General features: G+C 40.5%; 1 protein-coding gene across 4 annotated transcripts in view; it reads right to left on the bottom strand.

Moving 5' to 3' along the window:
* Positions 1–16812, bottom strand: part of LOC142565561 (putative phospholipid-transporting ATPase IIB) — a 61846-nt gene extending 45034 nt beyond the window's left edge. The window contains exons 1-6 of one of the 4 annotated variants that reach the window (XM_075676271.1): positions 16655–16812; positions 16432–16482; positions 15848–15922; positions 8668–8823; positions 7720–7864; positions 6769–6882 (exon numbers count right to left, since the gene is read on the bottom strand). In XM_075676271.1, the coding sequence (XP_075532386.1) occupies positions 6769–6882; positions 7720–7864; positions 8668–8823; positions 15848–15870 (438 nt within the window). In that variant the 5' untranslated portion in view covers positions 15871–15922; positions 16432–16482; positions 16655–16812. The other 3 variants (XM_075676270.1, XM_075676272.1, XM_075676273.1) reach the window with 3 other exon arrangements.
* Between the last annotated feature and the right edge of the window lie 4781 nt (positions 16813–21593).

Raw genomic sequence — 21593 nt, 5'->3', positions numbered from 1 at the left:
TGCTGTTACCTGATCCTCCCCAGCTGCCTTCCCCCTTTGCATAGCTCCCAAGGCTTTCTTTATTTCTTCTGGCATTATTTGTGGGATGTCAAAATCCTCTAGACTATTCCCTCTTCCATAATCGTCGTGGGTGCCATTGATACTGTATAAATCTCTATAGAACTCCTCAGTCACTTGAACTATCTTATCCATATTAGTAATGATATTGCTGGCTTTGTCTTTTAACGCATACATCTGATTCTTGCCTATTCCTAGTTTCTTCTTCACTGCTTTGAGGCTTCCTTCGTTCCTGAGAGCATGCTCAATTCTAACCGTATTATACTTCCTTATGTCAGCTATCTTATGTTTGTTGATTAACTTGGAAAGTTCCGTCAGTTCTATTCTAGCTGTTGAGTTAGAGGCTTTCATACATTCGCATTTTTTAATCAGATCTTTTGTTTCCTGCGATAGCCTACTGGTATCCTGTCTAACGACGTTACTACAGACTTCTGTTGCACACTCCTTAATGATTCCCATAAGATTGTTGTTCATGGCTTCAACACTAAGGTCGTCTTCCTAAGTTAAAGCCGAATACCTGTTCTGTAGCTTGATTTGGAATTCCTCTATTTTCCCTCTTACCGCTAACTCATTGATCGGCTTCTTATGTACCAGTTTCTTCCGTTCCCTCCTGAAGTCTAGGCTAATTTGAGTTCTTACCATCCTATGGTCACTACATAGCACAGATATATAAGCATCCGAAGCACCTCTAATAAGAAAGGGCCAACACAAGTGAACAGCCTCCTACAAAACTACTGTTATTATCAGCCTAAAGGATGCTTTTTGTCACCTTTGTGGCTTTCCCTCCCCTTACAAAATTCCTAAGACATCAGAAGCTCTGGTTCCCCACTGGCAAGGGCTACACTTTACACACTGGCAAATCACTCACAGAATGGCAGCACCCCTTTTGCTGCTTTGTTTGCTTCCCCATTTCAGTGCTATTGTTTCATCTAGATACGACCTGCTATAGGCAAAAAAATTGCAATGTTTGGTTCACTTTGTTAGCTACACTTTAACTTTAGTCTTCATTATTGCGATAGCCCTTATGTGGACACTCCAGGTGAAATTCTGTCATCGCCGTGACATTCTGTATAAAGTCCAAGGGCAATAACACCGTCACTGCGCGCTGTATGCCGTATATGCGAGGAAAAACATGTGAGGGGAACCGACGATCGCGGCTCAATCTCGCGCGTGCAAGAGAAGAAAGCTGGCAGGAAGAGCGCCATCTTCCATCAAACGCGAGGCACCGTGCGGAGGCGAAGGTGGCGTTGTACTCTGGCAGCAACTACATATTGTGCAGCCGCACGAGCTGTATCCTGGAAGTAATCTGCATTGGGGGCAGAGTCTAGGCGTGCTAATGGCTCATACCTTTGTGCATGCTGTGTTCTCGCCACTCAGTTTGTGTTGATGCAGCCATAGACAGCATCAAGGTCACTTCGCTCGCAGCTGCTGCCGCACCTCCTCATGCTAGCGTTTTGACAGTGAGTGAGTGTGGCCATTGAGCGAGATGTGCTCATGTTTGCCTGTGCACACTGACACTATTCTTGTTAATTTAGTTAATAAGTGAATATTTACACGTCTATATGAACGATAAAACTACTATCCTGACTTTGTATAGCTGTTAATTTGCTATTGCAATTGATGCTTTGCCTTTGAGGCAAAACTGCACAGTTTTTCCAATGCTATTGTTGATTGTTCTCTATGAAGCTTTGCTAGCCTATAGCCTATAATGGCTTCTGCTATTGAGCTGGTAATTATTGGTTGCCAACAATAAAGAAATTCAGCTCATCTGTCCAATCAGCTATACTTTTGCATATGTAGGGTAATTTTTTTTTTACTATACAGAATTTTTAAAAACTGCCTGCAGAAGATAGCGCAACTGTAGTCTTGAACTGGATTACTTGAAGTGACAGACATTACTTGCACAAGAATTCGAAATGCATAATTGACTAATTAACAAATATTTGCTAATTAACTTTTCATTATTAATCACCTCATGGCACATATTACAATTTACGAGTTGCAGCCAGTGAGTTTGCAAGGCATATTCACTTTGATTGAATACTGAAAATGGCACCGGTCTCAAGGTATGCGCCGTCAAACTAGTGGGAAAATGCGCTGTTCTATTTACTTTATTAGGAAAACGTCATTTTTTTGCATTTAAGCATAAAAGTAACTTTTTTTGTTTAAATTGCAATAGAATGATTTCTCAGTATCAGGGTACTGAATGAGAATTGAATTGGAAACTGTCAGAAAACAAGATTTTTGCTCGAAACGGAACAGAATCAGTATGTTACAAATTTTTTCGCTCCGGAGCAAAACCGAAAGGAAAAAGTAACTGTTTTTGGTTGGGGTTGAACCACCTTTTCTGGCTCTTTTCATCCCTGCACTGCCTGCACTTGAGGCTTCAACTATGCTACCTCATATGTAAATACACACCATCTTCCAGTGACTTTAAATGTACCAGCACTGTTAATACGGTTTTAAGTGTATTAATGCGACAAGATTTGCATCGCATCCTGCATGCGGACTTGCGAGACTGTGATACATACAAAATACCTGAGCCAGTGCAGACAGGGTATCCCACCAAAATATAGACAAACATTAAAAGTATGTCAATGCCACTTAGCTAGACAGAACCAAGGTAATGTTGTTTGCCATCGCTTGGAGATACTCGAATTATGTTTTTAATTCTGCCTAATTACATAATTAGTCATAATTTTTTAATCAACGTATTATTGTAGAAAATTGTTGAGTGACATGAAAATCTCCCGATACAGCTTTTTGTTGCTCAATACGTGCTACAGTGTTTTTCCGAGCGTGAAAGAAGCCCGTACGCAAAGTGCCTCGAGCAGCCAGTCATGCACCAATTTTGCTTGCATTTTGCATGCAATTTTGCCAATTATGTGTGGTCTGAAGAACAAACAACAGGCGTAATTGCTCAGTGCAACTTCTCAGTACCGTCAAGTTGTACAAAATACATTTGTACTGTTTTCCTGTAATCGTTGTTCAGCTATGCAAATGAAATTGAACCAATTTGAAACGGTTTGAACAGTTATTTTTTTCACTCTGGAGTTTTCACTCCAGAACTGAACCATTTTCAGCGAACCGAAACAAAAACCGGAACGAAAAAAGTTCAAGTTCGACACTCTGCTCAGGATGACACCAGCTTTAAGATATTCATTCCCAAACTTGCCAAATAAATACAAGGCAGTTCAGTTACTTTTGTGCTTCAATGCATAAAACAGCACTTGGCGTTTTGTTAAAAAAGTAAGTAGAATGACAGTGTAACTTTACCACAAGTATGATGACGCATATCACGAAAATGGTGTCATCCACAGACTTTTTTTAATTGTATATGTCTTGCAGTCTCACCGACTACAATTTGTAAATTGCAACAAGTGCCTTAAGGAAATTATGTAAAAGGTCAATTAGTAAAATTTTGTTAATTAGTTCATTACGAATTTCTATTTCTTGTGCTAGTAATGCCCGCTTCAGCATAAAGACCAGCTCAATGATTGGAATTGTGTTATTTGCCACAGGCAATTTTTAAAAATGGCCCAAGTCTTTGCACAAACACTCGATATAGCAAAATAGTGCTCTGTCTGCTTGTAGCACAACATACCAGCTAGCAGACCAACAGAATAATGAAACCGCTTCCAAACCAGTATTAATGAACTATTACAATACTCTTCATTCAGGATACAGCTGATTTAGGGTGACAACCATACAAAAACAAGAAAACTTACTTTGACGGCCTAGGGGGACACACAGATGTTTTTTGCATTCTCGGCGACAGACACATGGAATCAAACACTCCTGTTTATCTCATTTCTCTTAGCTCACAATATTATAAGTGCAAAAGATACTCCTTGTTAAAGTGAGCATTTGTTAAACAACCACCAAAACATCAAAATTTAGATCAACTTACAAAACGTTTTGAAATAGAAAGCCTCTATATTTAAATGTCCTGCCATGTAAGCATGAATTTTTAGAAATCTGAATAGTATTGTCCCTCTTCTCCTGCTCAAGCATCTGGGTGAAGTCCAAGTTATTCAAAATTAGTGATGTTGTTATGAATATTTATTAGTCTTCTGTCACCATTTCCACAACAACCACTCTAACCCCTCAAGCCCCTAACCTTGCAGCACACACTTCTTTCACTGAACTTTCTCAGCCTGTGCACTTATGGCATCACAACTACACAAGAGAAAGCACAAGCCGCCTGACATAAGCTACTACATTGTATGGCGATGTTAGGCCACAGGCAAAGCAGAAAAACTGCTGCATTCAAAGTTGATGCAAGTCCAATGCATTAAGCAGTACCATGTGACATGGCACAGAGCCACCATGCACCATGGTGGCTCTGTGCTCATGCCATTCCACTGGTGAGAACCAGATCATGGGTTCAATTTCAGGCTTCAATGGCCGCATTAATTCTACTTGGTGCAAAATGCAACAAAATATGTAAGAAGCCCTAGGCGGACAAGTTTAATCCTGAGCCCCACTCTAAGTGTCTCTCATTGCCAAACTGTGGCTTTGACATTAAAAATTAATAAAATTAAATTATGGGTTTTATGCACCAAAACCACGATCTGATTATGAGGCATGTCATAGTGGGGGACTCTGGATTAATTTTGACCACCTGGGGTTCTTTAACGTGTGCCTAAATTTAAGTACACGGGTATTTTTTCATTTTGCCCCCATCGAAATTTCGCCATTGTGGCCGGGCTTTGATCCTGCAACCTCGTACTTAGCAGCGCAATTCCATAGCCACTAAGCGACCCCAGCGGGTGGCTTTAGCATGTAAAAACCCACCAATTCTCTTCTTCCTCGTTATTTTTATTATTAATTTGAAAGCATTCAATGGCTCGCGAGACTAAAAATGCGGTGTTGGCGGCGCGACCACATGATGGTACAACAAGGCTACGAACCCTCAACCTTTGGAGGCAGTCGAACCCACGACCTTGTGTTGTATAATAGAGCTTTAGAATAGGGACCCCAAACGTTTCGGGCCCCAAAGAAATAGCGTTGAAGCCCCTGCGCACGCGCGAGACCCAAACTGCGTTTGGGGTTTGCGTTGGGCACGCTATTTTGCCGATTTAACAGGAGCCCCAATTGCTGTCCCAAAAGCTTTGCGCCAACAAACATGGCGGTACCCATCGAAGCGACGGCTCTAACCTAGCACCAAACTGGGCTCAATTCGTGGTAACACGTGAAGTTCGCAAACTAAGCAAAGTGACTGCGATTGTTGCTTTCTCTCAACTAGCGTGTGTTATGAAGATTGATCCATTAGATACCACTGATTGCGAACTCGGTTGTTGATTTCATGGCTAGTAGGCCTAACAAGGCTTTACTTGGCTGGTGAAGGCATGTAAATTTGGTTATTCAAAACTAAGCACAACTAATTGCTTGCGCTTAATAGAATAACCTCTAAATCATAATTAAACATGCAAACATGAATGTCAAAATTACTCTTCTCATCAGAAAATGGTATATCTTATATGAATATAACAGCTTTTCTTTGACGCCATAGTGGCGCTACAAGCGCAAGGCGCTATCCGCAAACACAAAGCCCTATTTTAAAACTCTTCACTCCTATGTGTCCCAACGCTAACAGCCGCAAACCTCTTTGGGGCCTCAAACTTTTGCGGCACCTACTCTAAAACTCTTTAATGCCTAAGCATCGTTTGGTGGTTGCAATGCTTTCGCATTCATCCACGTAGTGATAACTAAGTGCCCCTTTAATTGTTTGTTATTATTATTATTGGCAGTAGTATTAGTAGTAGTAGTAGTAGTAGTATTAGAATATTTACAAATCGAAGGCCTGAAGCAAGGGGACGCTATCAGCCAAGTGTACAAAAGAATGAAAAAAGGATACAAAGGAGTTTCATATTTTGAGTCCACAAAACTGCACTTCCTCTTAGCTATACATGAGTCAGATCACTATTTCTCCTGGAAGAACTCCTCCCCCCCTCGCTTCTGCCCCCAAGGCCAGCCACCTCCCTTTTAGCACACATATGACTGCAATTTATGACACTGAAAATACCACTGCAAGTTTATCGAGTTAATCTTGTTAAACAGCACGAAACAAGACAAAGGACAAAAGCAAGGGAGGACAAAGAGAAGCACTATCTTCGTCCTTCTTTTCTTCTATCCTTTGTATTGTTTCGCGCTGTTTAACAAAATAGAACACCAACTAGCCCGGTATTGTACCTTATTGCAGTTTACCTACTTACCCTTGTTGCATTTGTTGACTGTATTTGTTAACTGAGTGCCCAAATGATAATTTATGGTTCATATTGCAAACAATTTTATGGACTATGGCTCAGTTCCAGCTACTGCAGGCATACTTCAATAACAAGAAAAACCAACACTAGTACATAAGGCTATGGTGAGGCATGATGCACTAGAGGTTACATATTACTTTGGGCCGGGATAATGCAACTATCGCATTCCAAAGCTATTCCTTCCTGCATTTCATCAGTGGTCCAAGTGGCACCCCACCTACAATATTACCAAGATCGGCCCACCATGAATGGTGGACGATAAGAAAAGAATCGAGAGAAAGGAATCCTTGTATTTCAGTACTTCATTCACTATGCTCCCTTCCAATAAACCAAGTACTAGTGCTTTATGGCACACACTGTGGCAATAAATATCATTAGCCAGAGTAATTATCTCATAATCATTAGTGGGACTGAATTCTAATACAAAGAAACATGAACTCACAAGGGGACCCCAGTAGGTGTAGAGATATCCAATTCTTATGTCAGGTATGAATTGAGACAAACAAACAACCAAGAAATAAAGGTTCAGAAAGAACTTGAATTGATTAAATAACACCTGAAAAAGAAGAAAGAAGCAATATTACAAATGAAAAAAAAGAAACAATGGCTCAAGCTTTATATCACCTTTATTGGAAGCTTAGCTATCTGCCATTTAAACAAAGACATGAACAACTTTTGTCAGTTTTTTCTTTAATGAATAGCTGTAAACTCAACAATACTGTATGAATCCAATTCCTTTAGTGCTGCAAGAAATAACCACAACATTATATTTTAATGCAACCAGTTCAAAATGCATGCTGAGTGCAGCACGGCTTCAGGAATGAAGCATGACTATGTCCCAATATCTCTTAATCTGCAGCCTTCATCATGCCCAAAGCCATGCTGCCCTTGGCATGCAATTGAAGTGGTCCCATTAAATACTAGCACTTGAGGAGTTCAGGCTTCAAGAAACTTTCTTTCTTTGGGCTTTCTTTGAAACGCGGAAAAAAGGACCACGCGAGATATATCGTGTTGAAAACAATTTATTGAGAGGTTTCTCAAGGTGCTATACAACTTTGCGTATCACACTTGGGGTCTGCAGCCAACACTTAAAAAGTTGATTAATTGAACACAACTAATCCGTTAGTTAAGGGGAAAATAAAAATAGCCCGAGTAACTCTGGGCCAGTGCCAACGTTATGCATTTGGTTCAACTCGCGTCCGGAGTGCATTTCATTTTTAAAGCTTTGGCTTATGTGGGACAACCTGTATATTGAAGAGTGGTAACGAAGTGTCTAGGCCAAATATTGGCATTATTGTTTCTTTGTCCGAGACCCCAGAAATTTTAACTTCTACTTTTCATTCACTCTCTCTGGTTCCTGCAATTTTTTTTTATATCTTACCAAAGTACTTACCAAAGGAAAAAATGTGAAGATGTTGTACTTTTGGTTGCATATTTTGTTAGGTGGGAACTTTTCTGATGGTGGTCTTCCAAGAAATACTGATCTTGGCTGGTACTCACGAGCACCACAGCAGCCCATGGTGAGCCTTCTACAACAGCTGCACATTTGAGAAAAAAAAATTAAAATGTTTGTTAGTATAAAAAATTTTACATTTAAATACACTTATGACACATTACAGCCCATCAGTAATAATTATGCTTTATGTGCTGAACAGTAGGTTTGTGTGCAGTGTGCAAGATGTACTCAAAGCATTGCTATGAAAATTTAATACCCCAGTCACATAAGCAAATTTTGTCCACTTTGCCTCACTGAATAGCTACTCAGGCAGAGGGGACCAAGTAGTCTGACATATCATTCCATGTGAATGAGCATGACTGTATGCACATTTAACATAAAAAATATATTTTCATTCTAATCCATTAGCTTCATTAGGCGTTCTTAAGCAAGATTTTTTTTTCATATTTTTATTTTCCCTTAATGTTGGTCCTGTACACCAACCAGGCATACCTCCATACTGAAACTTTACAGTACGGGCTAGCACTCGCATACAGTTTTTATACAAGCTCTGCTCAGATGCAGCACAGAATATTAGCAAAATAACCCTTGGCCCCACATGAACAATGGGCAGTGCCATGTGGCAGCTCTTCGAGCCATCACATCTTCATGCATCACGCAAGCATCATTTAATTTCAGGCATTTGGGTGCATGAGGTGCCTCTAAGTGAAATATAACATGCAAATATGTTCAGATGTGTGGTAATGATGTAATTTATGGTGTGTGTGTGTGTGCGTGTGTGTGTGTGTGTTTACCTCTGGAATGCTGATGTCAGGCAACTGCAGCAAGTCATGGTAGTCTTCTTGCTATGCTTGTGCGTGTGTGCGTGCGTGTGTGTGTTTTTACCTCTGGAATGCTGATGTCAGGCAACTGCAGCAAGTCATGGTAGTTTTCTTGCTATGTCGACTGGCAGAACGTTTCTCCAACAGACTGTCACCTTCTCCAACATCGAACCCGTCGTCACTGCTTAGGCTTAAACGTGAACCAGATCCTTCAGCTGATCTAAAGTTAGAAACCTTCCGTTACTACACAGCAGTGGTACTCGACACACACTGGCATAATATAAGCTGCTATGCCATGGCTACATACAATCTAAATATTTTCGAGAATGATGAACTGTCTCTTACAAGCTGCATCAGCATAGTAATGGCCCCAATGAAATATCCTAGTAGAAGTTCATGCTCCAACACAAAATACATCAACTAATCTGAATGCTCTCAGATCTAAACAAAAATCTTCCTTCAACAAGTGAAATCGAGACTGAAAATTTGGTGTTGCAACACTCATCCATGGCCAAAAATACATTTGCACGCAGGTACACACAAATCAGTGACTAGCCTATACATGTATACATATATCTGTCAGATGTATGTATACATGTACACATACATCTTTGCTCAGTCAAATTTATATATACATCTTGACTGAGCAAAGTATTTTTTTTTTTAATTTAGAGCCAGAAACAACTTAATTTTTGTGTGTGTGCAGTGCATGTGTTGCAAGAAAAGCACTACTGTCTATTTTCAGTTTTTTTCAGATGAGGACATGAGCACAAATGCTGAAAATTATAGAAAGCATCTGGAAGGTTCACTCAGTTTTGTACTGTGGTGCCGTTTCTCAGTGGTATTGCCACTGCATGAAAAGTATATTGAAGCAAATGGTAGAAGGTTGAGAGCTGTTTTTGTACTAGGTGCACCTGACCTGATCAAGCAGGAATTAATATTTTCAGACATTTGCAAGTTTTTGCTCAAATATATTTATGTGGCTTACTGGCCGATTACTTGACATGAACAGTAAAGAATTCTCTCTGCATCGCATGTGCTCCGTCATCATGACCTGACATTTGCAACTGGTGCTCTCAAAATAGCATACTCCAATTAAACTGCAGCCTTCATGAAAGGCAGATAATCAATGCTGCCATATGAAATATTTATGCATCACGTACACAACAAAGAAAAGGTTATTTCATTGAGGCACTAGTGGAGAGTCTGCAGCGAGTGCTTCACAGATGGTTTACAAGTGAGTAATACAGTTTCTATTTGTTGTTACAAGAGCATTGCAGCTCGCAGTACCAGCTGTGATCTTTGATTTTCAACAAGCAACTTGTGGTATGCGTGGCAAGAAATATTTCAGAGCATCTTGCGTTAAAAAGAAGGCTTGTTTATTTCGGAAGACTTGGATCTTTTTGGGCCAGCATAGGGTGCTGCCAAATACTGTCATGATAACACTTTAAGCAAAGAAGTGTTCGATGAAACAGTTCTGCGGATACCCACAAGGTGGAAAGAAGTCATTAATAAAGGGAAAATGAGACGTCCACCCCACCGTAGCAATTGCTACAAAGAAAACCCATATGAGATCCTCAAAAAAAAAAAAAAAAAAAAGCGTCCTGGACCAGGACAAATTTTTCTTCAACTGCGAGGCTTTTCTTTCGAGGAACCTGTATGGGGTTTCCTTTGTAGCAACTGCTACGATGGGGTGGACGTCTCATTTTCCCTTTATCAAAGAAGTGTTTATATACTTTTAATCACCTTTACCAACTTACATATTTTAGTTTCCCTTAGCAGCAAAATGTGTGGTAAGGCTAAGACACAAATGTGCATTAATTTGTACAATATATTCCTCGTGAAAGACTTTGCCCATTAGGCAGTGTAAAGTTGATTAACAGCTCAAATAGCACAACCTAATGCACTATGTTATCATGTCAGCACTTGCGAAGCCTGCTTGGTTCCATGAGTCCAACATTGCAGCACAGAACAGTAAACCACAATACTAAATGCACTAGTAGTGAAATTCCTTTTGCTAACGTAGCCACACAACCATTTAAGCACACAAGCTTTAACTAAAGTCAAGAACGAAAAATGCAACGAAAGTAAAGTTTTGTGGTAGATTCGTTTCCTATTTTCTCCCATTATGATTACTATGTAGTCAGCCAGTGTCATGTGATCAGATCTAGAAAGCCACATTGACGCTGTGTTGGCATCTCAAGTGAGGCAAATTGAGACCAATAATAATAATAATAATAATAATAATAATAATAATAATAATAATAATAATAATAATAATAATAATAATAAACATTAGCCTATTTTATGTCCTCGGCAGGACAAAGGCCCTGCGATCTCCAATTACCCCTGTCCTGCGCTAACAGATTCCAACTAGTGCCCGCAAATTTCCTAATTTCATCACCCCACCTAGTCTTCTGCCGTCCTCTACTGCACTTCCCTTCTCTTGGGACCTATTCTGTAACCTTAATGGTCGACCGGTTATCTAACCTACACGTTATATGACCTGCCCAGCTCCATTTTTATTCTCTTAATGTCAATTAGAATATCGGCTATACTTGTTTGCTCTCTGATCCAAACCGCTCTCTATGTCTCTTAACGTGATGCCTAGCATTCTTCATTCCATTGCTCTTTGGGTGGTCCTTTACTTGTTCAAGCTTTTTTTGTCAGTCTACAAGTTTCTGCCCCATATGTCAGCACCAGTGAAATGCAATGCATTTACACCTTCAATTTCAATGATAATGGTAAGCTTCCGGTTAGGAGCTGACAATGTCTGCCATATATGCGTCAACCCATTTTTATTCTTCTGTGAATTTCCTTCTCATGATCAGGGTTCCCTGTGAGTAATTGACCTAGGTAAACATACTCCTTCACAGACTCTAGAGGCTGACTGGCGATCCTGAACGCTTGTTCCCTTGCCCGGCTATTGATCCTTATCTTTGTCTTCCGCATACTAACCTTCAACCCCACTCTTACACTTCTCTGTTAAGGTCCTCAATCATATGTTGTAATTCGTCTCCACAGTTGATGAACAGGACCCCCCCCCCCAATGCCATCTGCAAACCGAAAGTTCCCGAGATATTCGCCATTGATCCTTACTCCTAAGCTTTCCCAGTTTAACAGCTTGAATACTTCTCCCAAGCACACAGTGCATAGCATAGGAGAGATTGTATCTCCTTGTCTGACCCTTTTTATAGGCATCTTCCTACTTTTCTTGTGTAGAATTAAGGTAGCTGTTGAATCTCTGTAGATATTTTCCAAGATATTTATGCAAGCGGTCTCTATTCCTTGATTACGTAATGCCTCTGTGACTGCTGGTATCTCTACTGAATCAAATGCCTTTTCGTAATTTATGAAAGCCATATAGGGAGGCTGATTGTACTCTGCGGATTTCTCAATTACCTAATTAATGACATTTTAACTTTCCTGAAGCCGGCCTGTTCCCTTAGTTGACTGAAGTGCAGTGTTGCCCTTATTCTATTAGAAATTATCTTGGTGAATATTTGATTTAATACTGGGAGTAAGCTAATGGGCTTATAATTTTTCAATTATTTAACGTCTCCCTTTCTGGGGATTAGTATAATGTTTGCATTCTTCCAGTTCTCTAGGACCCTTGAAGTCATGAGACATTTCGTATAGAGGGCTACCCAGTTTTTCAAGCATTATATCACCTCCATATTTGATTAAATCTACTGTTATTCCATCTTCTCCTGTCGCTATTCCTCGTTTCATGTCTTGCAAGGCCCTTGCAACCTTATCACCAACTATAAAAGGAGTCTCTGCAACCTGTTCATTACTGCTTCGAATGGAGCTATCGCGGCTCCTCTGGGTACTGTACAGGTGAGTATAGAATTCTTCCGCTGCTTTTACTGTACCTTCGAGACTGCCGATGATATTGCCCAGCTCATCTTTAAGTGCATACATCTTGGTTTGTCCTATGCCAAGTTTCTGTCTCGCAGATTTTATGCTGCGTCCATTTTTTACGGCTTCCTTTCTCACGTTATAATTTCAAATATCCTCTATTTTGTCCTCGACCAGTTTTGACAGTTCTGTGAATTTTATCATATCTCTTGAGTTGGACACTTTCACTCTTTAGCGTTTCTTTATTAGGTCCTTTGTTACTCGGGAGAGCTTTACTGGCTGCCTTGGTGGCTTGCCTCCACTTCAATTGCTGCCTCTGAAACCAGTCTAGTTACGCTTTCATTCATTACCTCTATGTCATCTTCATCTCTCTGTTCTAAGGCTGCATATTTGTTGGCAAGTACCAGCCTGAATTTGTATGCTTTTACCCTTACTGCCTCTAGGTTGGCCTGTTTCTTCTTGACCAATTTTACTCTTTCTCTCTTCAAATTGAGGTGAATCCTAGACCTCACCAACCTATGATCACTGCACTTTATCTAACACTTCAAAATCCTTCACTATGCTGGGATCAGCAGAAAGTATGAAATCTATTTCATTCCTTGTTTCACCATTAGGGCATTTCCAGGTCCACTTTCTGTAGCTGCACTTCTTGAAAAAGGCATTCATTATTTGAAGCTTATTCCTTTCTGCGAATTCTACCAGTATCTCCTCTAGCGTTCCTAGAATCTCTCCTCTAGTGTTCCTAGAATCAATGCCATAGTTGCCAAGTGCTTGTTCACCAGCCTGTTCTTTCCCCACTTTTGCATTGAAATCGCCCATTACTACAGTATACTGAGTCTGCACTTTTCTCATTGCTAATTCAACCTCTTCATAAAACTGACCTACTTCATCATCATCATGAATGGATGTTGGAGCGTAGGCTTGTACTACCTTTCATCTATACCTCCTATTAAGTTTGATTACGACTACTGCTACCCTCTGATTAATGCTGTAAAATTCGTCAATGTTACCCGTTATGTGCTTATGGATTAGGAATCCTACCCGTATTGCTTCCTATCTGGGAGAGCTCTACAGCAGAGGTCATGGCCGTTAGTCAGAACTGTATAAACCTCACCAGTTCTAATCTCACCAAGGCCAATGACATCCCAAACAATGCCCGATAGTTCCTCAAAGGGTCCTGCTAAGCTAGCCTCACTTGACAGAGTTCGGGTGTTAAAGGTTTCTAGGGTCAGGCCAATATGTAACACCAATTCGCAAACTTGAAACATTTTTTGTTAGCAAACTAGCTGGTACAACACCATATAGCTTTATATTAGAAGACATAAACCCTGCATTCAGGTAGCATATGCAAGCCGTTAGCATTCTGGCAAGGCAGTTCAGACTCTTCCTCATGTAAGATTCTCAGATCCTTGAATCTAAAACTCGCTAATACAAATTAAAATTAATATAACAAATTAGCTAATAAGGCCAATAGTCAGGTAAGTAAAGAAAATCATTGCTTACCTTAGCTTTGAATGAACACAGGCTTCAACAAGCCCTCACTTACACTAAATACTCTTGCAATAAGGGCAATTAAAGCTACAGCATGAAGCAGCCGCTCGTATACATGAATGTATCATTGCAGTTTTTGCAAACCTATAATTGCACTTATATTATTGGATTGGGTTACACTAGTAAAAAAGATATGAGTGAGGGGTTCAAAAGCAGACAGATCCGTACATGCAAATAGAGCAGTGATAGCCCTCTGATGCAAGATGTTCCAGGAAATTCACCGGAAATTTTGCAAATATAGGAAAGGTGGATACTCAAGTGATTTCCACGGGATGGCTTTTACCGCAGCTGCAGACATTTTAAAATGGCTCACACTGGTAATTTGACAAGCAACCATACAAATATACATGAGCTTTTTCACTGAAAGAGTTACAATGATTGTTCCTAATGCAAGACTGAACCAAGAAAATACAGAATGCTGTATAACACAACCAGAGGAAATGTGCTTGGGAAATCAACTTGAAGGAATAGTAAAGTCGATTTTAAACTTTATTTGCTTCCAAAAATTTGAACCAAGTTGATGAAGTTAAAAGTTGAAACGATATAAGCAGGCACAAAACAACCATTCCCTAGAAGAGAATATATGTTCTACTGCCTATTGATAGAACATTCCAAGGCAGTCAGGGGCAAGAAATTACAGCAACATCAAAGAGATTGATACAGTTGTCGTATTTAGCCTCACAATGTACTCACAATACCCATGTTCCAGAATATGAATAGAACTGTGTTTGAATAATAATAATACATGCAGTGCCTTACATGCGCCAGCACATCAAGCAAGATTATAAGAGTCCTATCAGACCACCACAACACGAGAGGCTGCACTCTCTCATGCTTGGAGTGAATTAGTGTTGAAATGTTTAACAAATGCAGCAACTATTACAGGATAGCACAGCTTATAGCATTTTCACTATGGTGCCTGCCATGCAGCACCTTCTAAATCAGTCCCAGGTATCTTGACAAAGCACAATTTTGACAACCTTTAGCCGAGCACTAGATAACTGTAAATTCTTCCACCAGAATGTGACAGCTTCGTAATATGACACAAGAATTTTCAGTATTCAGCTGTTAATGATTCTACAGTAAATACAGTAGCTGCATCTAAGAAGCAAGCAGCAATAGAAGTTGTAAGGCTATATCTTTAGATAGTCTGTATGGCTGCGCTAGTTAATGATAAAGTAAGCAAAACAGACAGAATTACCCGCACGATCAGGCTAATTACATATGAATTTAACGATGTCATTAACTTTATAAAAGCTGCACAGTAAGCACTCATTTTTCCAAAGCCATGCGCCATATGGCTTAAGAAAGTACACTAGCAACAAAAGAATTAAAATCACACAATGTTGCCAGTAGAAATCATGAAAAATTAACTATGATCACACATCTGAAAAATGGATGTGAGGTTTTAATTTTGCTTTTGTTGCATCATGCTGCTTATGAGTGCAACTTGCCTGTTAACAACATAGAAAGTACTTCTCCCACAATCAAGATTATGGCTAAAGATTCTCAAGGGCTAGCTTACCTTTACCTGAACACTGGCAATTATCAGTTGGCACATTAACAAGGTATGTAACCTGCTGCACTTTAGCACAACATTTCATAACAAGAGGTAGCAATGGGCACAAATAAACATAGCAAAACATCACATACATAAACTTCCCCTTTTTAAGAAGGAAAATCTCGGAGTAAGAAAACAGAAGGGAACTCTCAAAAGAAGAGGACACTACATAACCAGACAAACACAGATTTGCAAGAACCAAAGAGCAATTTGTAACCAAGCGAAATAGGATGCAAGCAACAAGACATCAAACAGACTGCGGAAATCGTACAGCATATAGACGTTACCGCTCATTTTTTCTTAGAAGTGCGAAATATTGAATTTTTCTTCGTTGCATTGCAAGTTTCTGCAACAAAAGCAGAATGACAGAATAAAACATCTTAACTGGTATATAGCCGCGGTCAGCTAGTATAAAATTTATTTCACTAGTAATGAACTGGCTCCTACAAATTACGTTACAAACGAAGCTTCGAGATAGGTGAATTAATGGAAACAGCTGCACGTGTCGTCAAGCGTCCTATTATGTTGCGCTAGTATGTTAACATGTTCAGGTTAAGCAACACGTGCGCAGGGAGTGCATTTTACCCTTTATAACTAAGGTAGGTCTAATCATGACAAATGGTAGGTATTTCACGCCTGTGTCGTCATGCATGCCACACCCTTCCTAAACCACGAACTGTAGGTTGTTCTGCGACAGCACTATGCCCGCCCACAACTAACTTTATGAAGCATTTGAAAACTATTTAAACACTATAAAAAGCAGCCAAGCTCATGCAGTGACACGATTAATGCCCAGTTGTTTTCATTCGCTGGCATACCACCCACCACCACAACATAACTTTCACTGGTTCTTACCTGAGCATGGTTCCAATGAAACTACGTTTAATGCCTTAGAGTGCAGTCATCCTGAAACATGGAAATATCTTTTTAGCGCCGCTACAAAAGTTTTCGGTGGAGTTGCGCCTGGCTATACAACAAACGCCAGCAAAACAGTAGCGCAACTGGACAACAAGCACCGAACACGACATAGCACTGAGCGAGTCCAGCCATCGCCTGTCCAGCACACGATCACACTAACCTTTACCACATATGCATCAAAACTGGTGCAGATATTTATGGCGATCACGCGCAGAACAAAAACAAAACGGCGTCATCAGCGAGAACCGCCGCAAAAGCTACAGCGAAGTATGTTCCCATTGGCTCCATATGTAAACGTAAACCGAAGTCAAAGCCTAAATCAAGGTCGCCATTTTCGTTTGATCAACGCTAGAAATGACTAGAAATAGTAAAAAATACCTCTATTGAGCATTACTACAATATTACTTTAACTTTTGTTGCACAATATGCAGTTTAATAACATTTAACGATATTTTTTATATATACCATACATTGAAAAACTATTTAGTTCCTATCAGAACCAAAACCAAAGTATTGGCGCGCTCTTTGAAATTGAAGTTTCAGTGATTGATTCGTGGTGTTTACTGGGGCAATGAGAGATAAAGTCCTTGGATATGCTTGCTTTATAAGCGTCTACAGTTACATTAATGAGAGACGCCGTAGTAGATAAAACAGATTAATTTTGACCGCCTACGGGTTCTTTAAGGTGTGTACGTACGCGAACGTTTTTAATTCGATTAGCATTCTTTTGATACTTCAAGCACTTTTGGTCTGCCGGTATTTGTCTAACGAAAAATGTGGACGGATCCTGAGGGTACTGCAGTCCAAAAATGTGGGCCTAGCCTCTTTCACGGTGCTGTTGTGATCGTGCGTCGGGCTCGCGGCACCAGTCAAGGGGCTCCAATTTGCAGTTCCTTTGTGGAACACACACTGTACGTTCTTCGCATTAGCCGGATGTCGAATGGCGGCGTTATTCTGATACAGACGGCAACAGCATCCCACTAAGCCAGACTGAGAACAAAAGTGCTGCCAAGTAAGGCAATGAAGAGGGCGGCGTCTTCGTGGCAGAGCGGTTGAGAACTTGAAACCAATTTTTCTCGAACGACTCGTCGTCGCCGGCATTGTGAAACCGTCTTCGGAGGCTGTGTTTTTCAAGGCGTGGGCTAATTTCCAGTGATCTAGCTTTGCCATGTAGCGCAACGTCAAGTCGTTTCCGAGGATTTCTGTAAATGATTCCAGCACGAGGAGGGGTAAAAGGAGTTGGGGCGTGTTCTGCAAGCCGACAGGGTTGCTGAATCTTCCTCCTACTTATTGGAGGAAGACATCACCGGACGGATAGACACGATAGCCTTGTTCGCGAGAGCGGGAGCGTCAGCTTTTGTTGTTCACCTGAGTCGTTGTGGCGCACACCCACAGGGGGGGGGGGGGGAGGGGGGTAGGCTTGCTCGCTTGTTGTTGTTGTTGTTGTTGTTGTTGTTTAAAAACATTGCTCGTACCAACGAGGCGGATTGACCACACTGGAGAGATTGAAACGTACACCCAACAACATACCGAAATGGTTAAAGGCTGACATTTAGAACGAATCATTTGGAAATGAACTGATAATGCCAATTTTGAGAGTACCTATACATCAACCAAATATATAAAAGTTAAATTAAACTGAGAAGTTCAAGAAAAATAACAATAAAATAGAATGTCCCATGGTCGGTACCCTAGCAGCGTAAGCTTCCGGACTGCTTCAATGAACTTGTGCAGAGCACTAATCATCGAAGCATGGCTTGTGCCTAATTGACAGGCACCAAATACAAAATGTTTGCTGTTGTAAGTGCTAAACCTAGTTCACTAGTTTGAAACATGACGAACATTTTGCGAAAGGAGAAGCGGCGGCAAGAAAGAAAGAAACGGTCAATAATTCGTCGTTCATTACAAGAGCCGAGGTTAGTTATGGATAAACCCGATCTATGAAGGTAAAAATTTAGGCAGGGAACTCTACAGAGGGAACTTGCTAACGCCAGCTCGCATTGGCGTGAAAGGCATTTGCTCGGGTTCCACTGAAATTTCAGAGGTTGAAAATCCTCTGCGGAAAGTATAGATGATTCATTACAAGTCAACAATAAAAGGCGTTTGAATCTAGCTCCTGTTATAAAAGAGAAATCAGAAAGAACCTTTATGGCCGCACCATTTAGCGATGACGATGCGAACGAGTCAGCTGATTCATTTAAAAAAAGATTCCACTATGTCCGGGGACACAGACAAAGCGAACTTCAGACAAATTGTCTGGGACAAGAGTCCAAAATATACTCAACAGGTGTGACCGTTTAGTGGAAATTAATTGTGTACAGACCGAAAGCGCGTCTGTAACCACTAATACATTAGATATCTGTGGACCCAATTTTCGTATGGCCAGAATTATCGCCAGGAATTCAGCAAGGAATATTGGAGTGTAATCGGCGAGATGGAGAGCCAAAGACCAGTTAAGCTGAATTGAAAAGGTGCCAACACCGGCCTTCTCTAAATTTTGTGATGCGTCCGTTGAAATTATCAAGTGAGACGGAGATTGATTAAGATGATGTTGAAGGAAACCTTCAAGTATGCGTACAGGAAAAAGTTTTGCGAGTTTGGGAAAAATATCACCAAAGATCACGTTTACCTTGAACGCATTAGATTTTGCAGAAATGAGGCTCGGCAGACGAACTTGAAGCTTCGATAACAGCCCATGAACAAAAACAACTTGTGGCTGTTCGTAATGCCGCCAACCTGTTATGAAAAATAATCCGGGAGAATTGATGAAAACTGGTTGCAAATGGAAGAGGGATGCATCATAAAGCTTCAGGAAGGTCAAGACAGTAAGTTGTTTAAATCTGGATTCAAGCAAAATAATTCCAGACTCCAGATAAAGTACATTGTTAGCCACGAAATTTGGCAGCCCAAGGCAGAGGCGTAGCGCTTGCTTTTTCAGTAATATTAAAGGTCTTAGTTTGTATGCTGCACATCCTGAAAAAAGATCACAGACAAATTCGAGAATGGGGCGGACGTAAAGTTAATAAATCATAAGCAACGTAGCTTTACGCATCCCGGTGTTTTTATTACTGAACCGGCGCAACAATGTCATTGCACGTTCCCCTTTACTAGCATTTGATTCGATTTGTTGCTGCCAGTCTAGCTTACCATCATAAGTTATCCCTAAGTACTTCAAAGCTGCAACTTGCGGTATCAGTTCATTTCGGTAATGAAGAGAAATAAAAACAGGATTTGACAATGGAAACAGAAGTAACGAGCATTTCTTGACGTTAAGCGAAAAAGACAGTCCGTCCAGCCAGGACTCTAGTTCAGACAAATATGATTGCAAAATTTGGCATAACGTATTGATATCCCGCCATGAGCAGAAAAATGCAATGTCATCAGCATAGAGATATAGTTGCACATCCTGATGAACTGGGACAGAACATAAATTTTAAACAAAAGGGGTGAAAGAACTGATTCCTGTGGTACTACTCTCGTATAGGCACCCGATGTCACCCATTCCTTCACGCAAAAGAATTATCTACCCGAAAGGCACTCTTGTATCCAGGCCACTAAATAGTCTGGAACAGCCCATCTTACTAATCTAGAAATTAAAATCCCATGCTTGACACCGTCATATGCTCTTGGAATATATAACGTTACCAATCTGATACGTCTCCTGATAGTTCCGCGAGTCGAATGCGGCTTTCTAGATCGACATGAGCTTACCACATGGAACGTTGAGGCCTAAATCCTATTTGTCTCGAGCTCAGAATACCCTGATTAGAAGTGAAGTCATTAAGGCGGACATATATTATTTTTCTACAATTTTGACTAGATTCGAAGTAAGGGCAGTTGACCGAAGGTTGTCCAAGATATATCCGAGGTTTTGATTTTTAAGTGAAAGCATAATTTTTTTTCAATTTTCTAAGACGCCGGGATCCATGTATATTGTAGTGAACAGTTCACTATATTCAAGAGTTAATTTGGGAAAGAGTTAAACGATAATTTAATCATAGCAGTTGTGTTACGGTCTGGTCCAGGAGCCGATTGATGTGTAGTTAAAATGACATCGGATAATTCTGACATGGAAACTTTTATAAACTCTGATGCCGAACTTTTAAACCTCCTAGGTCTGGGACATTGTGAAGAAAATCGTGCTTCAAGCCCTTTCGCGATCTAATTTAGCGAATCCACTGCTTCTTTGGGGGATAGAACAGTAGAATGGGACCATACGGATTGTTGAATAGATCTTTTGTTTCGTAAAAACCTAAAAAGTGCCGATATTCTTTCTGGTTTCGACAAAGTTGAATGTAGCGCATTTTTTGTTCGTCTTTTATCGCCACAGTTCTTCTAAACACAGCTGCATAGAATTTATAGTTCATCCAATTTTTCGATGAATGATTATGTTGGAGACTTTTTCACGCTGCTTTTCTTCGCCGATAATCCCGTGTACAAGCTTCATTCCACCAAGGTGAGATTGATGGTGAGCTGCCAGGCATTACAAAAAAATTATGGGGTTTTACGCGCCAAAACCACTTTCTGATTATGAGGCGTGCCGTAGTGGGGGACTCCGGAAATTTAGACCACCTGGGGCCCTTAAACGTGCACCTAAATCTAAGTACAGGGGTGTTTTCGCATTTCACCCATATAGAAATGTGGCCGCCGTGGCCGGGATTCAATCGCGCGACTTCGTTTTCAGCAGCCCAACACCATAGCCACTAAGCAACCCCGGCGGGTTGCTGCCAGGCATAACCACAATCTCAGCGGGCTGAATAACAGAATTTAAAAGCGATACCACAGAGTCAGCTTTTCGTTGCTCATCACAGTTGGTCAATGCTGATAAACTTGCATTTATAGCAGATTTATAAGTTTTATAATTAATGAGCCGCCTTTGTCATACAATAGGAGCCTGACGTGAAAGCAGAATTTCAAAAGTAATGGGTAAGTGATACTTGTTCCATTGTCAAAGGTGTCCCAAGATGAAATAGACATATGAGCAGGAGAGAAAGTCAGGTCTAATGAAGAAGAGAATTGTCCACGTAGAAAAGTAACTTGACCTGAATTATGACATTGAAAATTGTTGCCATGCATCTAATTACACAACCTCTCTTTCC

The sequence above is a fragment of the Dermacentor variabilis genome, chromosome 1, assembly GCF_050947875.1.
Source record: "Dermacentor variabilis isolate Ectoservices chromosome 1, ASM5094787v1, whole genome shotgun sequence".
Taxonomy (NCBI): domain Eukaryota; kingdom Metazoa; phylum Arthropoda; class Arachnida; order Ixodida; family Ixodidae; genus Dermacentor; species Dermacentor variabilis.
This window is presented reverse-complemented; position numbering and strand designations above follow the sequence as displayed.